This window comes from Saccopteryx bilineata, chromosome 4 (genome assembly GCF_036850765.1).
Source record: "Saccopteryx bilineata isolate mSacBil1 chromosome 4, mSacBil1_pri_phased_curated, whole genome shotgun sequence".
Lineage (NCBI taxonomy): Eukaryota > Metazoa > Chordata > Mammalia > Chiroptera > Emballonuridae > Saccopteryx > Saccopteryx bilineata.
The window spans coordinates 57,764,230-57,789,533 of NC_089493.1; the positions used below are offsets into that span (position 1 = coordinate 57,764,230).

General features: G+C 36.0%; 1 protein-coding gene across 4 annotated transcripts in view; it reads left to right on the plus strand.

The window, feature by feature from the left end:
* Positions 1 to 25,304, plus strand: part of VPS13C (vacuolar protein sorting 13 homolog C) — a 223,006-nt gene that overhangs the window by 41,750 nt on the left and 155,952 nt on the right. For 2 of the 4 annotated variants that reach the window (XM_066274748.1, XM_066274751.1), the window contains exons 7-16: positions 4,166 to 4,231; positions 4,511 to 4,620; positions 8,096 to 8,155; positions 11,113 to 11,172; positions 12,428 to 12,508; positions 13,483 to 13,540; positions 15,872 to 15,999; positions 17,432 to 17,538; positions 18,077 to 18,248; positions 20,163 to 20,225. In XM_066274748.1, the coding sequence (XP_066130845.1) occupies positions 4,166 to 4,231; positions 4,511 to 4,620; positions 8,096 to 8,155; positions 11,113 to 11,172; positions 12,428 to 12,508; positions 13,483 to 13,540; positions 15,872 to 15,999; positions 17,432 to 17,538; positions 18,077 to 18,248; positions 20,163 to 20,225 (905 nt within the window). The remainder of the gene's footprint in view (positions 1 to 4,165; positions 4,232 to 4,510; positions 4,621 to 8,095; positions 8,156 to 11,112; positions 11,173 to 12,427; positions 12,509 to 13,482; positions 13,541 to 15,871; positions 16,000 to 17,431; positions 17,539 to 18,076; positions 18,249 to 20,162; positions 20,226 to 25,304) is intronic. The other 2 variants (XM_066274749.1, XM_066274750.1) reach the window with 1 other exon arrangement.

Below are 25,304 nucleotides of genomic sequence, written 5' to 3' on the forward strand. Positions count from 1 at the left end.
GATGGGCAGAGCATCGCCCCCTGGTGGGCAGAGCGTCGCCCCATGGTGGGCGTGCCGGGTGAATCCCGGTCGGGCGCATGCGGGAGTCTGTCTGACTGTCTCTCCCTGTTTCCAGCTTCAGAAAAATGCAAAAAAAAAAAAAAAAAAAAGAAAACAGACAAAGGTTGCTATAAGGGAAAATCTAATTTTCAGAATTTCCTGTTTTTCGAGAAATGTACATTTGCCTGGGTAAAAAAAATGAGACCTGGAATATTGATGATTCTGAAATGACAGTTGTGGATGATCTCTTCACTCAGTTGTCTAGAATTTAATGTGTACTTTATGATCCTTTCATCTTTTTACTTTATGTATTTGTTCTTATTTGATGTCATTTTTAAAATTCTAGAACCATGGTTCTCAAAATGTCAAAACTATTTTCATAATAATAAGGCATCATTTCATTTTTTTTCAAATATACTGTGTTGACTTGGGCGCTGATGATGCAAAGGGAATGTTAGTAAAATTGCTGGCTGCCTTACCATGAATCAGGGCAGTGGCTCCAAACAGTACTGGTGGCCATGGTATTGTTGACTCCCATGCACTCACAAATAAAAACAAAATAAAACTAAACAATAACAAAAACTAATTTTACTTACGAATAACCTTGAAGAAGTAGGAAAATTTTTATAAACTTCAGCTCTTGAGGACGTATGTCTTTAATATTTCATGTCACAAAAGAGGAAGTATGCATAAAGTACTTACACACACTGAAGTACCATAATTGTCTCAAGGAAGAATTGTACTGCCAGCTGAAGTGTACAGTAGGTGCTTTTTTCATTGAAAACCATTTTATTTGGAATGACTGACATACTATTCAGATTTGAGTGTTTGGTAGATGCTTTAGTAAAACAAATGTAAGGAAAACAACTGACAATATTTGTTGTCGTATTAAGATTTGAATTTTTAAGCAAAGATTAGAACTTGCCGCCTTAAGCTTGGCAGCTTCCTAGTACTTAAAGACTTTTCTGATGAGATTGTTAGTGATGTTAACAATTGTGATTTTCTGATGAAATGACTCAACATTTGGACAATCTGCATCGTTTAATGAAGTAATATTTCCATATTACCAATGCATGATGAAGAATTAGGCATGTGTAAAAGTCAATTAAAAGTACAAAATAGACCAATTTATTTTCATTTGGATGAAATATTTATTGATAGAGTTTCATGTTCTAAGATGAAATTAACCTTTAAGAAGCTACCATATGTTGAGTTTGGGTGGCTATGACAAGATGTTTCTCCCTGTCTTACGTATCTGTCATTAGATCAGATTTTCTTCATATGCTTCAATCTAAACAGCTTATCTCAGCAGATCAAAGGCAGAAGCATATATACAAATCCAGTTGTTTTCTACTAAGCCAGATAGTAAAGAGATCTGGAAGACTGTTAAAACTTGTCATTTTCCTGACTACAACTTTTTGTTTGAAAAATATAGTTACTTTTCATAAAAATATGTTACCTATACTTTCATGTGATGGTTTTTAAAAATAAATTAATAAATATTAAAAAAATTTCTCAGTTTTTATTTCCAATATGGAAATATCAATATTTGTAATCCATACCAATTAAAATATCTTTAAGGTTCTCAAATTTTATGTGTGTTAAGGGGGCCCTGAGACCAAAATATTTGAGATCTCCTTTAGAGAGTGATTGAGAATCATAAATTTGCCTGACCTGTGATGGCACAGTGGGTAAGTTGTCGACCTGAAACTCTGAGGTTGCCAGTTTGAAACCCCAGGCTTGGCCGGTCAAGGCACATTTGGAAGTTGATGCTTCCTGCTTGCTTCCCCCTTCTCTCTCTCTCTTCCTCTCCCCTCTCTAGAACGAAGAAATAAAATCTTAAAAAAAAAATCATAAGTTTAATATTTATCATATTAAATAGAATCTTTAAAGAACTATGTAGCACTCAGATTAAGTTTTGAAACTATTTGGAGAAATTTAAACGTGGTGCATTTAACATTGAGATTAAAGGCGGAAGATGATGCTAGAACAAATGTGAAGTCAGAAGTATACTAGGGAGGTCAGGTGAGAAGAAGGAGTTACGAGAGAATTTAAACCCAGGCGGAGGAACCTCTCTCTCTGAGAGCAGTGCTAGCCACGAGGCATGATTTTCAGGCTACTCCGGCTTTCCTTCTTCTTTCTTTTCAAATGGCAGTATTTCTTTGAGAACTCAGTCTTTTTCTAAATGCTTTATTTATGAATGAAGAAGATTTAGGGAAGAAGAAATACTGGTAATAGCGAAGTCCAGATTCTGTTCTATATTTATTAAATGTTTCTTCTGGAAACTAAGGGTTTTATTCTGTAATACAGAATTTGGTTCTTAGTTTTTGTATTGGAAGGACAATTTGCTTTCAAATGTCGAGGAAGAACAAATTTAAAATTTCAAACTAAATATTATGTACATTCTCTCAACTCTATATATAACATTATGTGGGCTTATATATTTTATAGTAATGTTCAGATGTGCTTTTTTTGATTCATTTAATTTTTATTTTATTTTTTATTTTATTTCTATTTTTTGTATTTTTCTGAAGCTGGAAACGGGGAGGCAGTCAGACAGACTCCCGCATGCGCCTGACCGGGAGAGGGGGAGGGGTGGAGAAGCAGATGGGCGCTTCTCCTGTGTGCTCTGGCTGGGAATCGAACCCAGGACTCCTGCACACCAGGCCGATGCTCTACCACTGAGCCAACAGGCCAGGGCCATTTAAACAGTTATATGTTCTGTGCCCAGATATTAGGATAATTTCTGTCCTAATGAAGTCTGATGGCAAGACAGTTGTGCAGACACTTCAAATATGATGTGATCTAGTGTTGGAAGTCTGGTGTAGGGGTAGGTGGCCTGGAGATGCTTAGAAGTGTTAAAGAAAGCTGCACTTAGGCAGTAGTACTGGATCTGAGATCTGGAAGCCTCCTGAGAGTTTGCCTAGTGAAGATCATCAGGGAAGGCACAGGGAATAACACATGTAGAGGCATTAGGCATTGAAAACTTTTGTCTTGGCAGTGGCCAGGTAGCTCAGTTGGTTAGAGCATTGTCCCAAAATAGCAATGTTGGGGTTTCAATCCCTGGTCAAGAAACAATCAAGGAATGCATAAATAAGTAGAACAACAAGTCAGTGTTTTCTTCTCACTCTCTTTTTCTCTCTTCTCTCTAACATCAGTAGATGAAGTAAAAAACGTTTTGCCTTGTCTTGGAAAGTATGAATAGTATTTCTGAAGTATCCAGTGCAAGGATGAGTGGCAGGAGATAGAACAGGACAGGGAGATGGATGGGGTCAGGTCATGACAGGACTTTTGTGTCATTCAAACACTTGATTTTATTTGGAAGGCTGCAGAGAGCCTTTAAAAGAATTTTGAGCAGGGTATTTGCAAGCTGTGAATAGTGTTTTAGAAGGTAACAGTTTGGTAGTAGTATAGAACAATGTTTAGTAGAAGTGCAGGGAAAACTGGAGGTTGGGGAGACCATACCGAGTCTGCCTCTAGAGGACAGAGGAGAGTTGATGTCTAGTTGAATGTAGAGATTTATAATTCAGATAAGAAATCTCATAATGGGTAATGCCGTAAAGTGAAGTAGTGCCAAATAAAAGAAGATTAAGTTTTAAAGAAATTAACCCAGTTTCAGTGTACAATTCAGTGTAAATTTTTTGCCCTTTTTGTATTTATATCATTGTCATTAAAGGATTTTTCTTTTGAAGTATATAGCATTTGGAAAAAGTCATCATCGACAACCTACCCATTCATTACATTTGTATCTCTTTGTTCCCATCACGTTTTTCAAAACTTTTATCTGAAAGTTTTCTATCCTGCCATTGTTACATTTCCGATATTTTGGTAACATTGAAATTAAACTTAAACTTGAGGTTGTCAAGATACATAAATATTATAAAGTGTATTGTGTATGGATATTTTATCCAATTTTCCTATAATTGTACCTGCCAAGTAGTTTTCTAGATTAAAGAAGGTTATTCTAGACTAAAGGTTTGTAAATCTGAAATAATAGGTCAGCTTAGAATAAAATAAGTTGAATTGTACCAAAAATTGCTGTTAGGAAGAATTCTCTTGTTTTCTGTCCTCTAGTCTGCTAACTTGAATTTTATCCTTTTCTCACTAAAATGCTTCCACTGAGAAGGACGTAAGCGTAAAAAGCACAAAAAACATTTTAAGAAACCTTTTAAAGGTCTTGATCGCTCAAAAGGTAGGTAAAAATAGTTTTTATGCCATGTGTTATTTATACACATTGCCACTTAATTTCTGTCTTCGAAGGTAAAATGAATGTTAGATTACAGTATAACTTCAAAAATAAATTTTATGTTGAAAATGCACATTAAAATCTAAAATAAATCTGTAATAAAACAAGGACTCTAGAAAAGGCTGTGATTGTCCTTGAGTAGTACCTTAGCTATTCTTTGGCACTTGAGTATGAGGTTTAAGAGAATTTCAACCCTTGAGCTTGTATTTTTCTATTTTTTTGTAGATAAACCAAAAGAAGCCAAAAAGGATACATTTTTGGAGAAATTGGCAACTCAAGTAATTAAAAATGTACAAGTAAAAATCACAGACATTCACATTAAATATGAAGATGATGTAAGTAATTTTAGGTTCCTTGGGTTAAGTTAGTAACTAAATGTATTTTATGTTAATTTTGACATGTCCTATCCAGTTTTATTTTTTTATTTATTTGTACCGTTTTAAATCTAAGATTGATTTTTTTTTTCTGATGAGTACACTACCATTTATCCTTTCCTGTGTTATTTTTCATGGGACATTTATGAATATAAACATATAATAAAACCACAATATGTTCCTTTTTAAAGCCAATATAAGAGATTTTCACATTGTCTTCTGTATTTTTTTTGAATTTGTTTAATGCCTTAACACTTATACTACTGTAACTTTATGGAACTAATTTTTTTATACTGACAAGAATATTATTCCAAGATGTAATGACATATCAATTATAATTGTAATTAGTAGAGAGAGGACTAAAACTGAGGTCACTTGCTTGCTAGTTTAGTTCCATCCTCTTTATGTTCCATGAAGTTGGAATGAACAGCCACAGCTAACCAAACGTTTAATACAGATTAAGAATTGTTTTACTGACTTTATTAATTGATTTATTGGTTTTATTAATTTTAGTTAAAGTATAACATATTTCTTTGTTTTAAAGTTTGAAACATATGTAAGAAACCTTGAATTTTTTTATTTACCTAGGAAACTTGAAATGTTTATTTTCTCTAAAATTGAGTTTGCATTCTTTTTTCTGTTTTTAATTTGGATTGAATTAAAGCAATACTGACATATATAGAATTTATTTTCCTTTTCTGATAAATTTATTATGTAACTTAATGTTCAGTAAGACACACTTGGAATTTTTCAAGCTATACTATCTTGAACTTATATTGACTATCTTTTGGCTTTAGTGTAGTAATTAAACTGAATTTTGTTTTCAAATAAATGTTTTTTAAAAACTCTAACTACTCATCAGTGCCCTTGCTTAAAAGAAATTTAGGAAAATAAAATCTAGTCAACACATGGAAGTGAGAGAATTCTTTTTTTTTTTTTTTTGTATTTTTGCATTTTTCTGAAGCTGGAAACGGGGAGAGACAGTCAGACTCCCGCATGCGCCTGACCGGGATCCACCTGGCACGCCCACCAGGGGCGACGCTCTGGTGGGGTGATGCTCTGCTCCTCCGGGGCGTTGCTCTGCCGCGACCAGAGCCACTCGAGCGCCTGGGGCAGAGGCCAAGGAGCCATCCCCAGCGCCCGGGCCATCTTTGCTCCAATGGAGCCTTGGCTGAGGGAGGGGAAGAGAGAGACAGAGAGGAAGGAGTGGGGGGTGGAGAAGCAAATGGGCGCTTCTCCTATGTGTCCTGGCCGGGAATCGAACCGGGTTCCCCGCACGCCAGGCCGACGCTCTACCGCTGAGCCAACGGGCCAGGGCGGAAGTGAGAGAATTCTTAAAATTAATGGCATATTGATGATTTAGAACTTCAGTTTGAACTCAAACTAAGCTTTTTTACTGAGCAAGTACAATTGGAAAAGTATATTTTGCTCTCTTTGATGAAAAGAAATCAAAGATGCATAAGAGTGGGATAAATAACATGTTTAAATTGATGTCAGTGACAAAATATATTAAAATAATATAAAAGGAAAATAATTAAAAAATACAAAGGAATTTTCATTGTAGCATTTGTCTTTTAATGTGGTTACCTTAATTGTATCTAGAAAGATAATGAAAAATATAAGAAGTGTGGGAGGGAAAGTATAATTTATCATAAAGATGCTCACTAGATGATAATAATTTATGGGTTGTACATTGGCAGCTGAGGAGTTGTGTTTTTTTTAAGGTCTTTCTGATTAGTTGCAAGTTATTTTGAGGTAGTTATGGGTGTAAAGATGAGTGTGGGAGTAGAGGAAAATATGTTGTCACAATCACAATATCTCTGATATTAAAAAACAAAGCTCTAAAAGGTATTTGTGCTTTTCAGCTATACCAGATCCTGCATATTTCCTATTTGAGAAGGGTTTATTTGTCTAAAGTCATTGTTGGATGATTTAGAACATAATGTTTTTTCTCCTCTCTAGTTCCCCTAGTTTCTGTCACAACCAAAAACTATGACTTCTGGACATCTTTAAGATGTCTAAAACATGACATTGTACATATTGTGGTACAGTTTAAACACATTGCATTCTTTCTTCTTATTTTAATTTGCTTTAAGTTTGGATTGAATGCTACAGTGAAAATTCCTTTGTATTTTAAAATTATTTTCCTTTTATATTATTTTAAAACATTTTGTCACTGGCATCAATTTAAACATATACATGTTATTTATCCCACTCTTATGCATCTTTGATTTCTTTTCATTAAAGAGAGCGAAATACTATTCTTTTTCAATTGTACTTGCTCAGTAAAAAGGCTTAGTTTAAGTTCAAACTGAAGTTCTCATTCATTAATATGCCGTTAATTTTAAGAATAATTCTCTCATTTCCATGATGTGTTGACTAGATTTTATTTTCTTAAATTTCTTTTAAACAAGGGCACTGATGAGTAGTTAGATTTTTTTTTTTTTTTTTGTATTTTTCTGAAGCTGGAAACGGGGAGAGACAGACAGACAGACTCCTGCATGCGCCCGACCGGGATCCACCCGTACGCCCACCAGGGGCAACGCTCTGCCCACCAGGGGGTGATGCTCTGCCCCTCCGGGGTGTCGCTCTGCCGCGACCAGAGCCACTCTAGCGCCTGGGGCAGAGGCCAAGGAGCCATCCCCAGCGCCCGGGCCATCTTTGCTCCAATGGAGCCTTGGCTGTGGGAAGGGAAGAGAGAGACAGAGAGGAAGGAGGGGGGGCGGGGGTGGAGAAGCAAATGGGCGCCTCTCCTATGTGCCCTGGCCGGGAATCGAACCCGGGTCCCCTGCACGCCAGGCCGATGCTCTACTGCTGAGCCAACCGGCCAGGGCCAGATTTTTTAAAAAACATTTATTTGAAAACAACATTCAGTTTAATTACTGCTAATTATCAGGAAAGGAAAATTTAATTTAGGCAGATTTGGGATTAAGAGCCAAGGGAAATTGAATATTAAGAATCTTGGGCATTTCCTTACAAAGGACAGTTTTGAAGTATGAAGGAAATTAAAGCTTAAAGACACAGTTCACATTTCTAAGTGTGAAAATCTTAAATATTTCAAAAATATTTAGTGGTGGTGTTTTTATCTGTGAAACTTTGTTTTACTTATCTATGCAGAACATCTTTCATGTTATACACAAAGAGACTCCCTTTTTAACTGTCTAGACAGGAATTATTTTAGTTGTGGTATGGAGTCTTCTCACTTCCATTAAGAAAAGAGTTTCATTGGGAAGAAAGTATATTAGGGTCATGCCTACAAAATATGGATAATCCTAGCCATATTATTACCTTTCTCTTCTTTTTTTCCCCACAAATCTACTTGGTTTGTGAGACTTATTTATAAACTAATTGCCCTGTGTTGCCTATTGTAAAGAGTTGAGCATAGATTCACCCTTACTGTCAGTGTATTTTAATGCCACCTTTTCTTCTTTGATAGGTTACTGATCCAAAGCGGCCTCTTTCGTTTGGTGTCACACTGGGAGAACTTAGTCTTTTGGTAATGTTGGACATACTTTAAAAATATGGACATGTAAAATAATATCCCAAGGCAGGGTGTGAATTGCCAAGATCAGCTGTTGCTACAAATAGCTATTTATTTTTATGTATAATTTTTCAACAATTTTTGTAGAAGTTCAAAATTTTTTTTTTTTTTACAGAGGCAGAGATAGACAGGGACAGACAGACAGGAACAGAGAGAGATGAGAAGCATCAATCATTAGTTTCTCGTTGTGCGTTGCGACTTCTTAGTTGTTCATTGATTGCTTTCTCACATGTGCCTTGACCGTGGGCCTTCAGCAGACCGAGTAACCCCTTGCTGGAGCCAGCGACCTTGGGTCCAAGCTGGCGAGCTCTTTGCTCAAGCCAGATGAGCCCGCGCGGGACCTCGGAGTCTCGAACCTGGGTACTTCCGCATCCCAGTCCGATGCTCTATCCACTGCGCCACCGCCTGGTCAGGCAGAAGTTCAAAATTTTTAATGATATTATATTCTCTATTTTGATTTGTCTTTGAATTCAACAAATAATTCAAATATCAATATGAAACATTCTGCAAGAATTAAAAGCTGTCTCTTAAACATGTGGGAAAGTAGGGGAAGATAAATTTCTATAGAGTCATGTTCTCATTCTTGGTTAGGTAAATGGAATTTCCAAATTATATGTGTGCATATGTTTATATGTACATGTATATGTATTATACTGAGATGTATATAAGTAATTTATTTTGGTTAAATATTTTAAAATGCAGTTTGGTTTTTCTCTTAAAGGTCTTTAAGGATAGAGAGTGTATATATCCAGGTTAGACATTTTTTCCCCCTGTAATGGACATCTAAGTGGTAGGAAACATTTTAAAGTTAAGGACAGTGAACAGTAAATCATACTGGGTACATGTTTGCCTGATGATTAGTTATATCATAGGACCTTAGTAGAGAAAGAAGAGGAAAAAAATGAAAGAGAAGTGGATTGCCAGAGAAACAGAAAAAGGACATGTTTATATGGAGGCCTTAGGAGGGACACATTCATTACAGAGAAGTAGAGATATATACTGAGTTGAAGACCAAAGCAGAAACATAAAAGAAAAAGAACTAGAGAAATGACAAAGGAGTCAGGAAGCTAGTGTTTAATGATACTTTGTCCTCTGCATGTTCCCAAAATGAATTTGAAGTAGCTTTTGATAAAGAATAATACTTTTAAAGAGACTAGAATCTGGATTCTGAAAGATAGATGTTTGTCCCAGAAATTTTAGACCAACATTAGTCATAAGTGAGCATAGTATTAAACATTGAGCTTCTAGCAGACAAAACAAAAAATACAAAATAGCCAAATACCTGCTATTGACTGACTACAGACATACTGCTGCATAAGAATGATGCCTAATTTTCTTTGTGTGTGCTGTTGTTGGATTCTCTGTATCTTTGCTCAGACTCTTTATACTGTTCTTGTTGTCTGTATGATGCTCTTCTCTTTGCCTGGCAATTCTATTCAGGTTTCAATACTAGTATGAGATACTACCTTGTCTTCTTTTTCATCCCTTTTTTACTTTCCTGTTAGAATTTATCATTCCTTCTTTTATGCTCCTTGTTATGCTTTATCAAAGCACCTATAACATTACTGTACTGGTTACCATGTTGGTATTCTGTTATAACATTCATTCATTCACTGATGCAATATAAAATACAGCACTACTAGAATATATTATAGTATCTACATTTTAGAGTTTTTTGTGATGATTAAATGAGATCGTTTGTGTAAAACACTTTGCCATGTTCAGTTGTTTCCTGTTTCAACTACTACAGTGACTGTTGTAACAGCAGCAAACTTATCCCCTTTCGTATCCATACCATTCCTTTCTATTGTCTTTTCAATTATAATTGAACTCTCTAAGGTAATCTTCCCACCTTTGATCTAGATCCTTTTTTCCCCCTGTGTCCTCTGGAGCCTCTCCCATCCCCCTTCCTTCCTTCTTTCCATCAATTTCTTCTCTTTCCTAAATCTTCAACTCCCCACTCCGTCCTTCCACCCAGCCCCTTTTTGTAAGCCTTTAAATACATTCAAATCTCTCCTTTACAACAAAATTAAAAAACCTGTTCTTAACCGTCTCCCACTCTACCTAGGCCCCATCTAAACTACCTGTGTTCCCTTACTCCTCTTTCTAAGGAAACTTTTAGAGGTAATTATCTGCCTTTGCTGCCTTTCTTTCCTTGCTTTCCACTGTACATACTCTGCCTCTTCTACTCCCCTAAAACTGTTCTTAATAAATTCATCAATAACACCCTGACTGCTAAATAAGTTTAATTAATTAATTAAAAATATTTTCCAAGGTTTATCCATGTTGTTTCTTTTAAGTTTTAATTATTTATTCATTTTAGAGAGAGGAGAAAGAGAGAAACAGAGAGAGAAGGGGGAAGAATAGGAAGCATCAACTCCCATTCGTGCCTTGACCGGGCAAGCCCAGGGTTTCAAACCGGTGACCTCATCATTCCAGGTCGACTCTATCCAGTGCACCACCACAGATCAAATAAATTTAATTTAGTTTATTTTATGGCAACATTTGGCATTGTTGACCATGCTGACTTTCTGAAAACATGGTCATGCTATGATTTCCATATTCACCTGCTTTTCTTCCTACTTTGCCATAATTAATTTTTTAAAAATGTGGACCTTTTTTAGTAGCTTCTAGGCAAGCTCTGTTTTATTCATACCCAATTCAGTCTATACTTCAAACACATAGTAGCTCAATAAATATTTTCTGGGTGAAGTAACTCATTTAATTTAGTACCTCCTCAATTTTATTTTCACTATTATTCCTTTGGTTTTTGTTATAAAGATCTGTAAGGAAACAGATTACTAACAGTAATGAACATTTCTTCCTAAGTTTACAATGTTACAGTTTACAAATAGAGTACTATTTTGAGATCTATATACTTCATTTCACATTTAATTCTCTTTTTCTTTTAGACTGCAAATGAACACTGGACTCCATGCATATTAAATGAAGCAGAAAAAATTATATACAAGGTATTAGACTAGGTTAAATTTTTTTGATTTTTCTAGGTACAAACACTTATTTTCTTAAAGAAACCTGATGGAACAGAATGTAGCATTGCAGCATGAGTTAAATGTGTAGGATCCGGTTTTGGCAATGTTATTTATTATGAAAATACCTATTTTGAGCTGTAGGTTCTTCACCTAGCATACCAAAAACCTGGATGAAATGAACCTAGCCCTGATTTTATTTTCTGCAGCATTAGATAATTGAGATCTTACTAGATTTGTAGAAAAATATTCGCTGGTCAAGTGAAACTACTGAATAAAGTATTAAGCTGTACATAGTTGAGCAGGTGTGTTTCATTTTGTTTTAAACTATAGAACTTCACAATACTTTAAATATGATAATAAACATTGTGATTATTTAAGAGGGTTATTTAGCATGTAGCTTTCCTCACCTTGTTGATTATAGAATCCTTTTCCCTCACTCCTTTTTCAAAACAGCCATTTGTATCCAACTGGAGGAATCATATCTTTTTTGTTCAGCAGAACCCATGCAGGATCTGTGTATTGAATACTAAATTCTCAAAACATATTTTATAATTGAATAAATGAATTCACTGAGAAATAGTGTTTCCAAAAGCACAATTTAGCTTCTGTTAGAAGCTAGATTGATAATAAAGACTATGAATAACATGCATATATTCCCCCCCATTTTTATTTATTTATTTATATTTCTCTGAAGTTGGAAACGGGGAGGCAGTCAGACAGACTCCCGCATGCGCCTGACCGGGATCCACCCGGCACGCCCACCAGGGGGCAATGCTCTGCCCATCTGGGGTGTTGCTCTGTTGCAACCAGAGCCATTCTAGCACCTGAGGCAGAGGCCATGGAACCATCCTCAGCGCCCGGGCCAACTTTGCTCCAGTGGAGCCTTGGCTGCAGGAGGGGAAGAGAGAGACAGAGAGGAAGGAGATGGGGAGGGTTGGAGAAGCAGATGGGTGCCTCTCCTGTGTGCCTTGTCTGGGAATCGAACCCAGGACTCCACGCCAGGCCGAGGCTCTACCACTGAGCCAACCAGCCCCCCCCCCATTTTTACACTTGATCTTAGCCAAATGGCTGAGAAGCAATTATTTTCCCCATTTTTGCATTATTTCTCTTCCTTTATAAGTTCAAAATGGCAATTGGATAATTTTGGAATTCTGAACATGAGAATATTCTTTTAATAATTGATTATAATTTCAGTGTGTCAATTGCTTGATCTCTTTCAATATTTCTCTTATAGCTTATCCGACTTGCTAGCCTCAGTGCCTACTGGAATGTAAACTGCAGCATGTCTTACCAGGGGTCCAGGGAACAGATCTTGGTAATTTCTGTTTTCTTGGATGAGCTAACTGCACTCACTAAATTTAACATCAGGGATTCTTAATGAGGACAGCGTATCAGTCTTTTGCTAAAGTTGTATATAATTAAATCAAAAGTTGTGAAACACAAGTTTTGGTTTCCAGTCTGTCTTTTTAAAAAACACTTTTGTGTTTGAAGATCTTTGTGAAATCCTTCACTAGATAGTGTTATGAGAACCTATACTGTTAAATGAAAACTGCACTTCTGGTTTTTTACACTCTCATTTTGATGCCGTCCGGTTACATTGTGGGGTTTCATAAGAGAATGATTATTTGAGTATTGTAAAGAAAGATACCTTTCAGATCTAGAGAGTATATTCATAGCAGTGTTTTATGCATTTGTGATAATAATTTCCTAAATAGTGAAAGAGTAATTTAACGTCAGCGTGCCAAATCAGTCTTAGTCATGTTTATTTATTTTGGGAAGAAAAGAATAGTTGAATTTTGAAGCTGAATTAATTATAAGATTTTATCTCTATTTCTTAGATACTATAATAGAAATAATTTGATTTTGTCTAGAAATTGTTTGAGATCTGAGTTCCTGGAGGATTAGATAGATAATATGTTTTTGAAGTCATAGTGTTACGTTTTTGAAGTCACAGTGTTACAGTGTTTCTATATACTTAGAATTAAAATTTTTTTTGTTTTAAAGAAATGTATCTATAAATAATATTTAGTGTTTAAGTGGGTTACTAATGGGAACACAATGTTATAATGCTTCTAGATATTTAGAAATTTAAAAATTATCTACTTCTATATTTTATTCTAAAGAAATATACCAGTAAATAATGTTCAGTTTTTTAAAATGGAATTCTAGTTAAAAAGAGGGAAATAAAGGTAGTGATATAAGAGGACCAAGTTTTATTTTGTTTTATTTTTTGGTATGTGTGTCTGAATATTATTTAAGATTTTTATGTAATTCAAGTATTTTGTTTAGGATAATCTGAAAAGTGAAATTCTTACAAGTAATGATATGCCCCCAAACCATCAATACAGTAAGTAATGGTAAAAGTTTATTTCATGTTGTAGGAAGCCTGCAATTAAATATTTTAATACGCTTTTTCTGATAAACTTACTTTGACACAGAGGAAGTGTTAATTTTATAACTTAATTTTATGATATAGCATTTTGGATTATAACTAATTAGGAATAGGATATAACACATACACTGCTAGAGAGTAAGAGAGAGGACAATGTGGCTATAGCGCACTCCCAAACAACTAACCCCCCTTGACCTCCATATTTCCTTCTTACCTGGTTATCATCTTCTTTGTTTTAAGAATTAGGTTTCCTTTGCTTTGCTTAATAACGAATTCTCTGAGATCTTGGTATTCAGGTCACCCCTAGCATATTGCTTTTGCAGTATTAAGTCAAATCAACCATGTTAGAGATTTTTTTTTTAATTCAGTGAGATGAGGGGAGGCAGAAAAAACTCCCACATGTGCCTGTACCGGGATCCACCTGACAAGTTCAATAGGGGGCGAAGCCCTGCTCATCTGGAGTGTTGCTCTGTTGCTTAGCGTCTGAGCTTTTCTTAGTGCCTGAGGTGGCGACCATAGAGCCATCCTAAATGCCTGGGCCAACTTGCTTCAATCGGGCCATGGCTGCAGGAGGGTGAGAAGGAGAAAGAGAAGTGGAGAGGGGGAGGGCTGGAGAAGCAGATGGGAGCTTCTCCTTTGTGCCCTGACTGGGAATCGAACCCAGAACATCTACATGCCGGGTTGATGCTCTACCACTGAGCCAACCAGCTAGGGCCATGTTAGAGATTTTTTCATTTTAGAGAAGAGAGGGAAAGACAGAAAGAGAGAAGGAGGGGAGGAGCTGGAAGCATCAACTCCCATATGTGCCTTGACCAGGCAAGCCCAGGGTTTCGAACCATGTTAGAGATTTTTTTTAAGTGAGCTTTTCTAGGCAGCCTTGCCTCTTTTTATTTTTAACTAGACCTCTAACAAATCTGTCTGCTTTTTTGTCTCATCTGTTTTCTCCTTTCTGTTTATTCTAAAGAAACTGTTGTTTTGCTTATATTTAGTATACCCCTTTATGTTCATTCTCAAATTTTATACCCATGTTCTTTTGTATTCCATATTACTCTGTTTCATTATTTTTTCTTCATACTCTTTTATAGCTGATGGCCATTATGTGAGAGTTGGCACTTTTTCCTACCTTAAGTTTATTGTCGTTTCTATTTAATGACAGATTTCACATGCTGCTAGTTTGGGAGAGCATTTTTACTTTTGAATGAACTAGTTCAGAATATTCTACAACTTTATTCTTAGACATCTTTCACTTATAAATAGCCCTGAAATTAGTTAGTTTTATGCTAGCATACAGACTGTAAATGCCATAGAAGGTATCACAATTTACATAATTTTAATACTATTTAAGTTAAAATTGATCACTTTACTTTATCTTCCCTCATACACCTTTCATACTATGTCTCAACTCCAAGTATATTATTTTTTAGTTTAAGTATATATACAATGATCGTTTTGAAAATTGTAAAGTAGCAAACAATTTTTTTTCTGGATAATATGAATTTTATTCTTCCTAAATTCTGCTGGTGATTAAATAAGACAGAAATTAGTCAAATTTTGTTTCCTGCTTTTTATTAGTATTTTAAATAAATAGTAAAATTATTATGTGTCTTGTAGCAAGGAAGAGAAGCCTAATTTTACACAGTGTGAATTACCAAAAGTAGGTTGTATTTTGTACATTTCTTAGAAGCATGGGACCCCATTTCCTTTTTGGGGATTCTACTTTAATCATTGAGCTTGACATCTGGTATTACACAGATAAATAGATACTTAAAATTTTTTTGGTAGTAATTTATTTTTTATTTTATTTTATTTTTTATTTTTTTGAAGTGAGAAGCAGGGAGGCAGACAGATTCCCACATGCGCCCAACCAGGATCCACCTGGCATGCCCACTAGGGGGTGATGCTCTGCCCATCTGGGGTGTTGCTTCTTTGCAACCAGAGCCATTCTAGCACCTGAGGCAGAGGCCATGGAGCTGTCCTCAGCGCCTGGGCCAACTTTGCTCCAGTAGAGCCTTGCTGAGGGAGGGGAAGAGAGAGATAGAAAGGAGAGGGGAAGGGTGGAGAAGCAGTTGGGTGCTTCTTCTATGTGCCCTGACCGGGAATCAAACCTAGGACTTCCACACGGCTGGTTGACGCTCTACCACTGAGCCAGCTGACCAGGGCCTGGTAGTTATTTTTTTAAACATATTTTTGATTATTTTTTTTAAGAGTAACAGTGTTCTTATAATTATTTACAGTTGTTCATATGTAAGAGCATATAAAGGTGTCTTACTTTTAATGTGTTACCAGTTTTCCAGCCAATATCAGCCTCTGCAAAACTCTACATGAATCCATATGCAGAAACAGAACTCAAGACTCCCAAACTTGATTGGAACATAGAAGTACAAAATATTGCTATTCAACTGACCAAACCTCAGGTATGACTCAGTTGGATATTTCTAACTTTGATTAGCCTTGAATCTTGACTGCTTTTGTTCTTTGTGATTATTCCTTCTCCAATGTTCTGATGGTTCTTTTGGTTTGTTATGTTGAGATTTTGCTCCTTATAAAGATATACTATACAGATTTTTAAAAAGAATGTATGTATCAAATTTTATCAATAGTATTATTTTATCAAATATTTTCCTTATTGGCAGAGAACTTACCAAAATTATAATGATTGACATTATTTCCATTTAATTTCCAATTGCAGATTGAGATTTTATGTTCTTCCTCAGATTTTTAGTAGGCACTCTTATGTTAAATATTATCTACTTAGTTTTTAGAACAGCTATGTTGGCAGCATTTTTTTCCCCATTTGTTTCTCAGGTTTGGTTCTATGTCTGGGGAGTTTGGATAACAGACCTCGGGAGCTAGAAGTGAAAGGAGGACAGGGATTTAACTAGTTGTGCTTGTAGCCCAGTACAATGAAAATATAAGTTATATATATGTAACTTTAAATTTTCTGGCATCTACATTAGCAAATTAAAAAGAAATGGTGAAATTAATTAATAATAATAAAATCATTAGCAATTTACTTGTCTAGAACAGGGGTTCCCAAACTACGGCCACGGCGGCCATTTATCCGGCCCCTGCCACACTTCCGGAAGGGGCACCTCTTTCATTGGTGGTCAGTGAGAGGAGCACAGGATGCAACCTGTGCAGTACTACTTCCGGTGACACGGGACATACACCTCACAGCTCCAGAAGTGCGTCATCACTTGTTACGGCTAGCAGTGACAAATATGGAATCAGACATTGACCATCTCATTAGCCAAAACAGACCCATAGTTCCCATTGAAATACTGGTCAGTTTGGTGATTTAAATTTACTTGTTCTTTATTTTAAATATTGTATTTGTTCCCGTTTTGTTTTTTTTACTTTAAAATAAGATATGTGCAGTGTGCATAGGGATTTGTTCATAGTTTTTTTTATAGTCCGGCCCTCCAATGGTCTGAGGGACAGTGAACTGGCCCCCTGTGTAAAAAGTTTGGGGACCCCTGGTCTAGAATATTACCATTTTAACATGTAATTAATATAAAAATTAAGATATTTTATATCCTTTCTTTTACTTGTCTTTGAAATCTGAGGTATATCTTACATGTAGAATACATTTAAGTTCAGACTATTCACATGTTAAGTGCTGAATAGTCATATGGTAACAACCCTTAGGTAGAAATGCATTATAAAAAAATAGAAGCTAGACTTCCTCTTTCTTTATCTTACAGTCATGTTACGTGTGTGTGTTTTCCTTTATTTGAGGTATTTACTAGGTATTTACCGACTTGTCGTATTGGTGGTTGGATGTGAGCTTCAGTAGCTTTATATTGCTTTAATATTTATGTGTGCAATTTCTTTTTGTTTTAATAGTACTTAAGTATGATTGACCTTTTGGAGTCAGTGGATTACATGGTTAGAAATGTCCCTTACAGGAAATATAAACCTTATTTACCACTTCATACCAATGGTCGACAATGGTAAGTTAGAATTTTTTTTTTTAATAAGAAACATATAATCATAGAGTTAGAAACTCTCAGATTCAAGTTACTTTAAAGCCTTATAATGAAGCCACTTTTTTCTTTTTCATAAACATGAGAGTGGTATCTTTTATATTCTCTCCTTGTTACTATTTTTCATAAACATTTATTTATACTTCTGCTCCCAGATTATTTCTAAATTCTTAGTATTCAAGACTTTTTAAGTTTTTGGTCTTACATTTGTCATCCATGTGGTCTCAATGTTATAACCATATTGGATATTACTAATTTTGCACAGCATGTCATTTAGTGTCTTTATGATTTTGCTTTGATCAACACTCTTCCTGCAGTGATTTGTTCATTTCATAATCTATTTAAGTCAGAGAATTGTACTGTGGAATTGAAATCTTATTGCTGTGCTCTAATAGGAAGGCACCTAACAAAAAGTATTACAGGGTAGGTCTAACAAATCAAAGCTATTTTCTGCCTCTTCTTAAACCTTTATGTTCAGATGAGCATTAAAAAATTTGATTTGCAGGTGGAAATATGCAATTGATTCTGTTCTTGAAGTTCATATAAGAAGGTACACACAGATGTGGTCATGGAGTAACATAAAAAAGCACAGGCAGTTGCTCAAGAGTTATAAAAGTGCCTACAAAAACAAGTTAACCCAGGCTAAAGTCCCAGAAGAAATACAGAAACAAATTCAGGTATATCTTGCATATATCAGTAAAAGGTATTATTTGTTAAATTATCTTTTAATGTTTATTCTTTTACATTTAATTTAAATTAAAATATAATTTTAGAAAGAATAGGGCTGATCTCTTTTTGAGAGAATTTTATGGGAAAATGCACAGTATTTTTTCCAATTTTTTTTCTCCTTTAAAAGAAACCTTTTCCCACCTATCCTAATACCAGATAAAATGAGGTTACTATAAACTATTTGGAGAAATATGTTTGGTATTTTTAATAATGTTTAGAAAATCATTATCAGAGCTATTATTAGCCAGATATATATTTAAGGTTTGTTAGTGGCTTTTAAAAAAGAGTTCAAAGTATCATTTATAAAAAACAGCTCTTATTCTCAAGATAAGAGAAGTCCTATTTACCCCCTTTTGAAATACAGAAAAACACCACACTGAATATGTAATTTGCTTGATATTATCTGATCCTGATTATATAACTTTCTGCCACAAATTCATAATGCAGATAATTGAATTCCTGATATAATGAAGTATATGACAGTCACTAGTATTATATATTAGAAAAGGCATCAAGTTTCTTACAGCTCAGGTCTCATGTTCTCTTGTATAAAATGGAAACAGTATCTGTTTTACAGAGTTGTGAGATATGTGTGAGAGAAAACAGAGCACCTGACATGCAGGTCACTAGAATATGTTAGAGTCCTCTTACATACTTTCATGTAGATCCCCCAAATCAATTTCTACTTTAGATTACTTGCAATTTGCAGAGTATTACATTTTAAAATTTGATGATTTATAATGGTGCCTTTAGTACAATATATCAATACAATGGAGTCAGAAGTAAGAACCACAGGATAATACTTAAAACAAGCTCCTCTTCGAAATATTCTTATTTTCATTTGCATAAATGGTTATCTGTATATTGTAATGGTCTCATTACATTTTTTTGTTTTTCCAGAAGTTAGAAGCAGGGAAGCAGAGAGACAAACTCCTGCATGTGCCTGACCGTGATCCACCCGGCATGCCCACCAGGGAGTGATACTCTACCCATCTGGGGCATTGCTCCATTCCACCTGGAGCCATTCTAGTGCCTGAGGCATAGGCCATGGAGCTGCCATGGAGCCATTCTCAGCGCCTGGGCCAACTTTGCTCCAATGGAGCCTTGGCTGTGGAAGGGGAAGAGAAAGACAGAGAGGAAGGAGAGGGAGAAGGGTGGAGAAGCAGATGGGCACTTCTCCTTTGTGCCCTGGCTGGGAATCAAACCTGGGACTTCCACACGCCGGGCTAACACTCTACCATTGAACCAACCGGCCAGGGCCTGGTGTCATTAAATTTTTATTTCCATATTCATTAAGGAAAATTAGTTTCTTGAAAATTGACTTCTTGCCCTGGTCAGTTTTCTCAGTGGTAGAGCATTGGCCTGGCATGTGGAAGTCCCAGTTTTGATTCCTGGTCAGGGCACACAGGAGAAGTACCTATCTGCTTCTCCACTCCACCCCTTCTTGCTTCTCTTTTGTTTTCTTACAGCCATGGCCCAATTGGAGCAAGTTGGCCCAGGCTCTGAGAATGGCTCGATAGCCTCCACCTCAGATGTTAAGAAGAGCTTGGTTGCTGAACAATGTAGCAACACTTTGCCCCCTAGTGCACTTATTGGGTGGATCCCAGTTGGGGCGCATGCAGCAGTTTATCCTTCTTTCACTAAAATTAAAACAAAAAAGAAAGGAAGCTAATTTCTTACATTGCAAAAGTTAAAAAGGTAAAAGCCAAGTGCTTGTTCAAATTTATACTTATACTTTCATTCGATCACAAACCCTATTTGTTCATGGACTAGTTTAGTTATCAGCCTAGATATCATAGAAGAAAAAAATATTCTATCTAATAATCGTGTTTCTTGTTTACAAGTGTCTCTTTATTTTATAGGATTTAGAAAAGTCTCTAGATGTTTTTAACATAGTTTTAGCAAGGCAACAAGCTCAAGTTGAGGTAAGTATTTTTATTAACTGATTTTTTTTAAACATGTTAATATTATTCCTTTAAACCTGGATTAAGAAATCTTAAGTTTCATGAGATGATGTTGAGATTTGCTTAATTGAGAATAAAGGTTGAGTTTTCACAGCTTAATTTTGTCTTAGGAAAAAATTAAAATATTGAAGCAAAAAAGGTGATATTAAGGGGAAGGATTTTAAATTCTATTAAAAAATTTTAACTCACCTCCTAAAAGAAAGTCACCCATAATTTTAGCAACACAGAATGCTAACCTGTTAACTTTTGACATACAGACTCTTAGTGTTTTTCCATGTGTGTGTACCTACTTATGCTTCTTACCCTCCATTTTTTCCACTTCATTGCTTTCTTTTATCTTCTCTGTTTCTTCCTTCCCTTCACTGATCTATTTTCTGTCCTTGCTCCATTTTCCCCCCTCCCTTTCTTTCTCTTCTCTTTCTTCCTTTTTCCTTCTTTTTTTTCAAAATTGGAATCAATCTGTTTATAATGTTTTGTAATTGCTAATTTATCCCACTTGGCACCTTCTCTCCATTGTTCCATGTTTTCTCTGTTATTCTGTAACATGTTTTTTTGTATTTAAAATATAAATTAGAAGTTCAATACAGTTCATTATAGAAAAGTTATAAAATATAGAGCCACACACACACAAAAAGAAACACCCATTATATCACACACCAATAACTGTTGTTAATACATTTCTGTATATTCTTTTATTCTTTTTTACATTGATAGATCTCCATACACATGCTTATGTTTTTTAATGGGATTAAAAGCAAATATACTTGTTCATTCCTTTACTAGCAAATATTCATTGAGAGGTTGTTGTACTAGCACAGCGATTTTCAACCTTTTTCATCTCATGGCACCCAGAAACCAATTACTAAAATTCTGAGACAAAAAAATAGGTATAATTTTGGTTTATTCACACTGGATGGTGGTTGTTGTATTAGCTGTTATCATTTTTTACTTGACAGTCTAAGGGTAAAGAGGTCAGTGCCCTTGACTAAATAGTTATTACATGTTTTTTAAATTCTTTTGCAACACTGGTTGAAAAATTGCTGTCTTGGCATTATGGTTAGGAGTGTGGACTTGGGATTCAGATGGTCTGGATTATAATCCCAGTTTTGCCAGCTAATACTTGTGTAACCTTGGGCTGGCTGTTTAACATCTCTGTCTCTCATTTTTCTCATTTATAAAATAGGATTAATTCATAGTACCTGCATCATAGAGCTGTTATGAGGAGTAGGTGATAATTGATATAAACCACTCTATTATGTGCCTGGCATATAGTAATCACCAAAGAAGTGACCTTTTTTCTTTATCATCATTATGATTTGCATTAGCATTCAGAACTGAACCAGACAAAAATCCCTTAAGTTATAATGGGAAGAATGATAAAAACAAATGAAAATAAAGTAGAAAGTGATTAAAATAGTGCTGAGGCTGGGCAGTGATGATAATGGGGTTGCAGTTTTAAATAAGGTGGTCAGGGAAAGCTTCACTGAGGATGCATTTGAGCAAAGAGCTGAAGAAGGTGGGGGAGCTGATCAGAAAGATACCTGAGGAAAAGTGTACCAGTCAGGAAGAACATAGCAAGTTGAAAGGTTTTGGGGTGAGTTTAACTGGCTCACTGAAGGAACTAAGCAGAGTGATGAGAGAGGAGACTGGTGATTAATGCAGTCAGAGAAGGAAGGCAGGAGAAGTGAGGGGGTGTTGGAGTTGGGGAGGATGCTAGATTGTGTAGAGTCTTAAAAGCAATTGTGTGGATTTTGGCCTTTACACTGAATTAGGGAACCTTTTTACAAACATAATTTTATAATCTAACTTAAGTTTTGAAAATTCCTCTAACTGCTATTTTGAAGACAAGTGTAGGAGGGAGCACAATACTGAAAACACAGAGATTAGTTAGAATGCTGTTGAAGTACTTGAGAAATAACAGTAGCATGGTTGGGAATGATTGTACTGGAGTGATGCCTAAGAGTCAAATTCTGGATATGTTTTGAAGATAGAGTCACTATTTCCCAACTGATGAGAGAGAGAAATGGAGCAGTTGGGAAGACAGAGTTGCCTTGAAATGAGATGGTGAAGACTAGATGGAACAAGTTTGGATGAGATGGGAGAAGATGAGTTCAGCTTGTGACCTATTAAGTTTTAGCTGTCTTTTAGACATTAATGTGGATAGTATATGAAGTATGCAATTGAATATATGAATGTGAAGTTAGAAGAGGAGCCTGTGTTGGAGATAGAAATTTAGTGGGAGTCAGCACACAGATAGCATTTCAAGCTATGACATTGGATGAAATCACCTAAGGAGTTAGAGTAGCTAGAGAAGGGGTGGTCTTGAAAGACCCACAGCATTCTATTGTTTATAGGTCAGAGGACAAAGGTGACCACAGAGGAGTTGCTAGAGATGTAGGAGGGAAGTCCTATGACTATAATTTCCTCAAAGTCAAGTGAAGAAAGAATATCAAGGAAGAGGGAGTGATCAACTGTGACAGATGCATCTAAGCTGAGGACTGAGAATTGACCATTATCTTTCTCAAATATGAGATGTTTTAGATCTTATATCTTAAAATGACTTTATGAACATACTCATACATATGTACACATATACATATGTATATATGACCCTTTGATAGTATATCACAAGTTCCTGAGGCTTTGTTCATTTTTTTACTAATTTTTTTTCTCTCTGGTCTTTAGATTGGAAAATTTCTATAGCTCTGTCTTCAAGTTTACTCTTTCCTCTTGTTTCTGTTTTACTATAGAGCCCATACTCAGAGTTTTCTACTTCAGATATTGTGTTTCTCAGGTCTTAAAATTCCTATTGTTTCTATAAAGTGTTCATTTCTCTTGTCAAAAATTTTCGTCATTTTAATACCTTTAAGTGTATTTTCCTTTATCTCATGTAATATAGGTTACAGAGTCTCTGATAGTTTCAACATCTAGGTTTTCTGATTATTGGCATCTGTTGTTTGTTTTTTTTCCCTTTAGAGCTGGTCATATTTTCTTGGGTTTTTGTTTGTTTTGTTTTCATATGTCAAGTAATTTTGTATTGTATCCTGGACATCGTGAATATTGTGTAGTCCCTGAGTCCTGTTATCCTCTGGAAACAATTGACATTTTTGTCTTAGTACACTATCTGCTTAGGGTTTGATCTTTGTTTGTCTTCTGTGGATAATGTTTCAAATCTCAATTCAGTTTTTCAATCCTTTGTATTTTGGTTTATGTCTTTTGCACATGAACACTATAGAAATTTGAGACTTGTGCATATTGTTCATATCTCAGTTCAGGTCTTTGAACCTGTGCTGTTTCCATTTTAGTCAGTTTCATACATAGGAAGTTTAATTAGACTGAAATTTGTGCATATTTATAAGGTCTACCAGAAAGTTCTGTTCATTTTTATCACAACAAGTTTCGACACGTAAGCACATGTTTATTTGGCGCATGTGTGCCTCTCTATTTTTATCACTTAATGTATATATACTGACGTAGCAAATTAATTAAAAGTTTAGAAAAGAGGCAGGCGATGTTCAATAGGAAGAACATCATACTGCATCATGATAATGCCAGGCCACATGCTGCTTTGGGGACTCGTCAAAAAATTGCAGAACTAGGCTGGGAAATTTTGTTGTATCCACCATATTCCCCGGACTTAGCACCCTCCGACTATCACTTGTTTTTGTCTTTACAAAATTTTTTGAAGGGCAAAAATTCAAAAGTGAAGAAGATATCAAACAAGCACTGGTTCTATTTTTCGCATCAAAAGATAAAACATTTTTGAAAAATGGGATATACAAACTGCCCTCACACTGGGAAGAAATCATTAATAATAATGGCAATTATATTATTATTATTATTATTATTATTATTTTCTTTTTTTTGTATTTTTCTGAAGCTGGAAACGGGGAGAGACAGACAGACTCCCACATGCACCGGACCGGGATCCACCCAGCATGCCCACCAGGGGGCGATGCTCTGCCCCTCCGGGGCGTCTCTCTGTTGCGACCAGAGCCACTCCAGCGCCTGGGGCAGAGGCCAAGGAGCCATCCCCAGTGCCCGGGCCATCTTTGCTCCAATGGAGCCTCGCTGCGGGAGGGGAAGAGAGAGACAGAGAGGAAGGAGAGGGGGAGGGGTGGAGTAGCAAATGGGCGCTTCTCCTGTGTGCCCTGGCCGGGAATCGAACCCGGGACTTCTGCATGCCAGGCTGACGCTCTACCACTGAGCCAACTGGCCAGGGCCGCAATGATATTATTTAATAAAGTTTATTGACGGCAAGAAAAATTTGTATTTTGTTCCGGTAGACCTTAGATATACAGATATTGTGTTCTCTGATTCTTCCCCCTCCCAAGAGTTTTCTCTGTACACTCGGGCTTTCATGGATTCCATTTGCTCGTTCTGTGACCAGACTATGGTGTTTCAGGGCTTTAAAAACTGTCTTTACCTCTGTGTTGCTCCATGATTGAGGTGTTCCCTCAGGGCAGAGTGATGTGAAGTAGTTTTCTATGGCTGCATACCAAACTTTGTGGCTTAGCACACATTTGTTATTTCAGAGCTTTTGTGGGTCAGGATTCTAGGTGTGGCTTACCTGAGTCCTTTGCTTAAGGTAAGGGCTCAAAATATTGCAATCAAGATGTTGTCTGGGACTTCTGTTTATCTGAGGCATAACTGATTAAGGACCTGCTTTTGTTGGCAGAATTTAGCTTCTTGTGACTGTGTAATGGAGGACTTCAGTTCTTGCCAGATACTGGTTAGAGGCTGCCCTCAGCTCATAAATATCACTTCAGTTCCTTACAAAATGGGCCTCCCAACATAGACAGCCTGCAACATGACAGCTTGTTTCTTCAAAGGGCGAAACTGCAGCAAGACAGTTGCTGTAATTTTATATACATAATCAGTGCATCTTGTCACTTTTGTCATATTATATTGGTTAGAAGCAAGAGGAGGACCCAAGGACAAAAATCCAGAATGGAGAAATTATGGGGTAGGGCATAATATATGGGGAAAAATGGAAACTCACTCTTTTCAACGTACTCCTCAAAGTTTTGACTCTCCTAC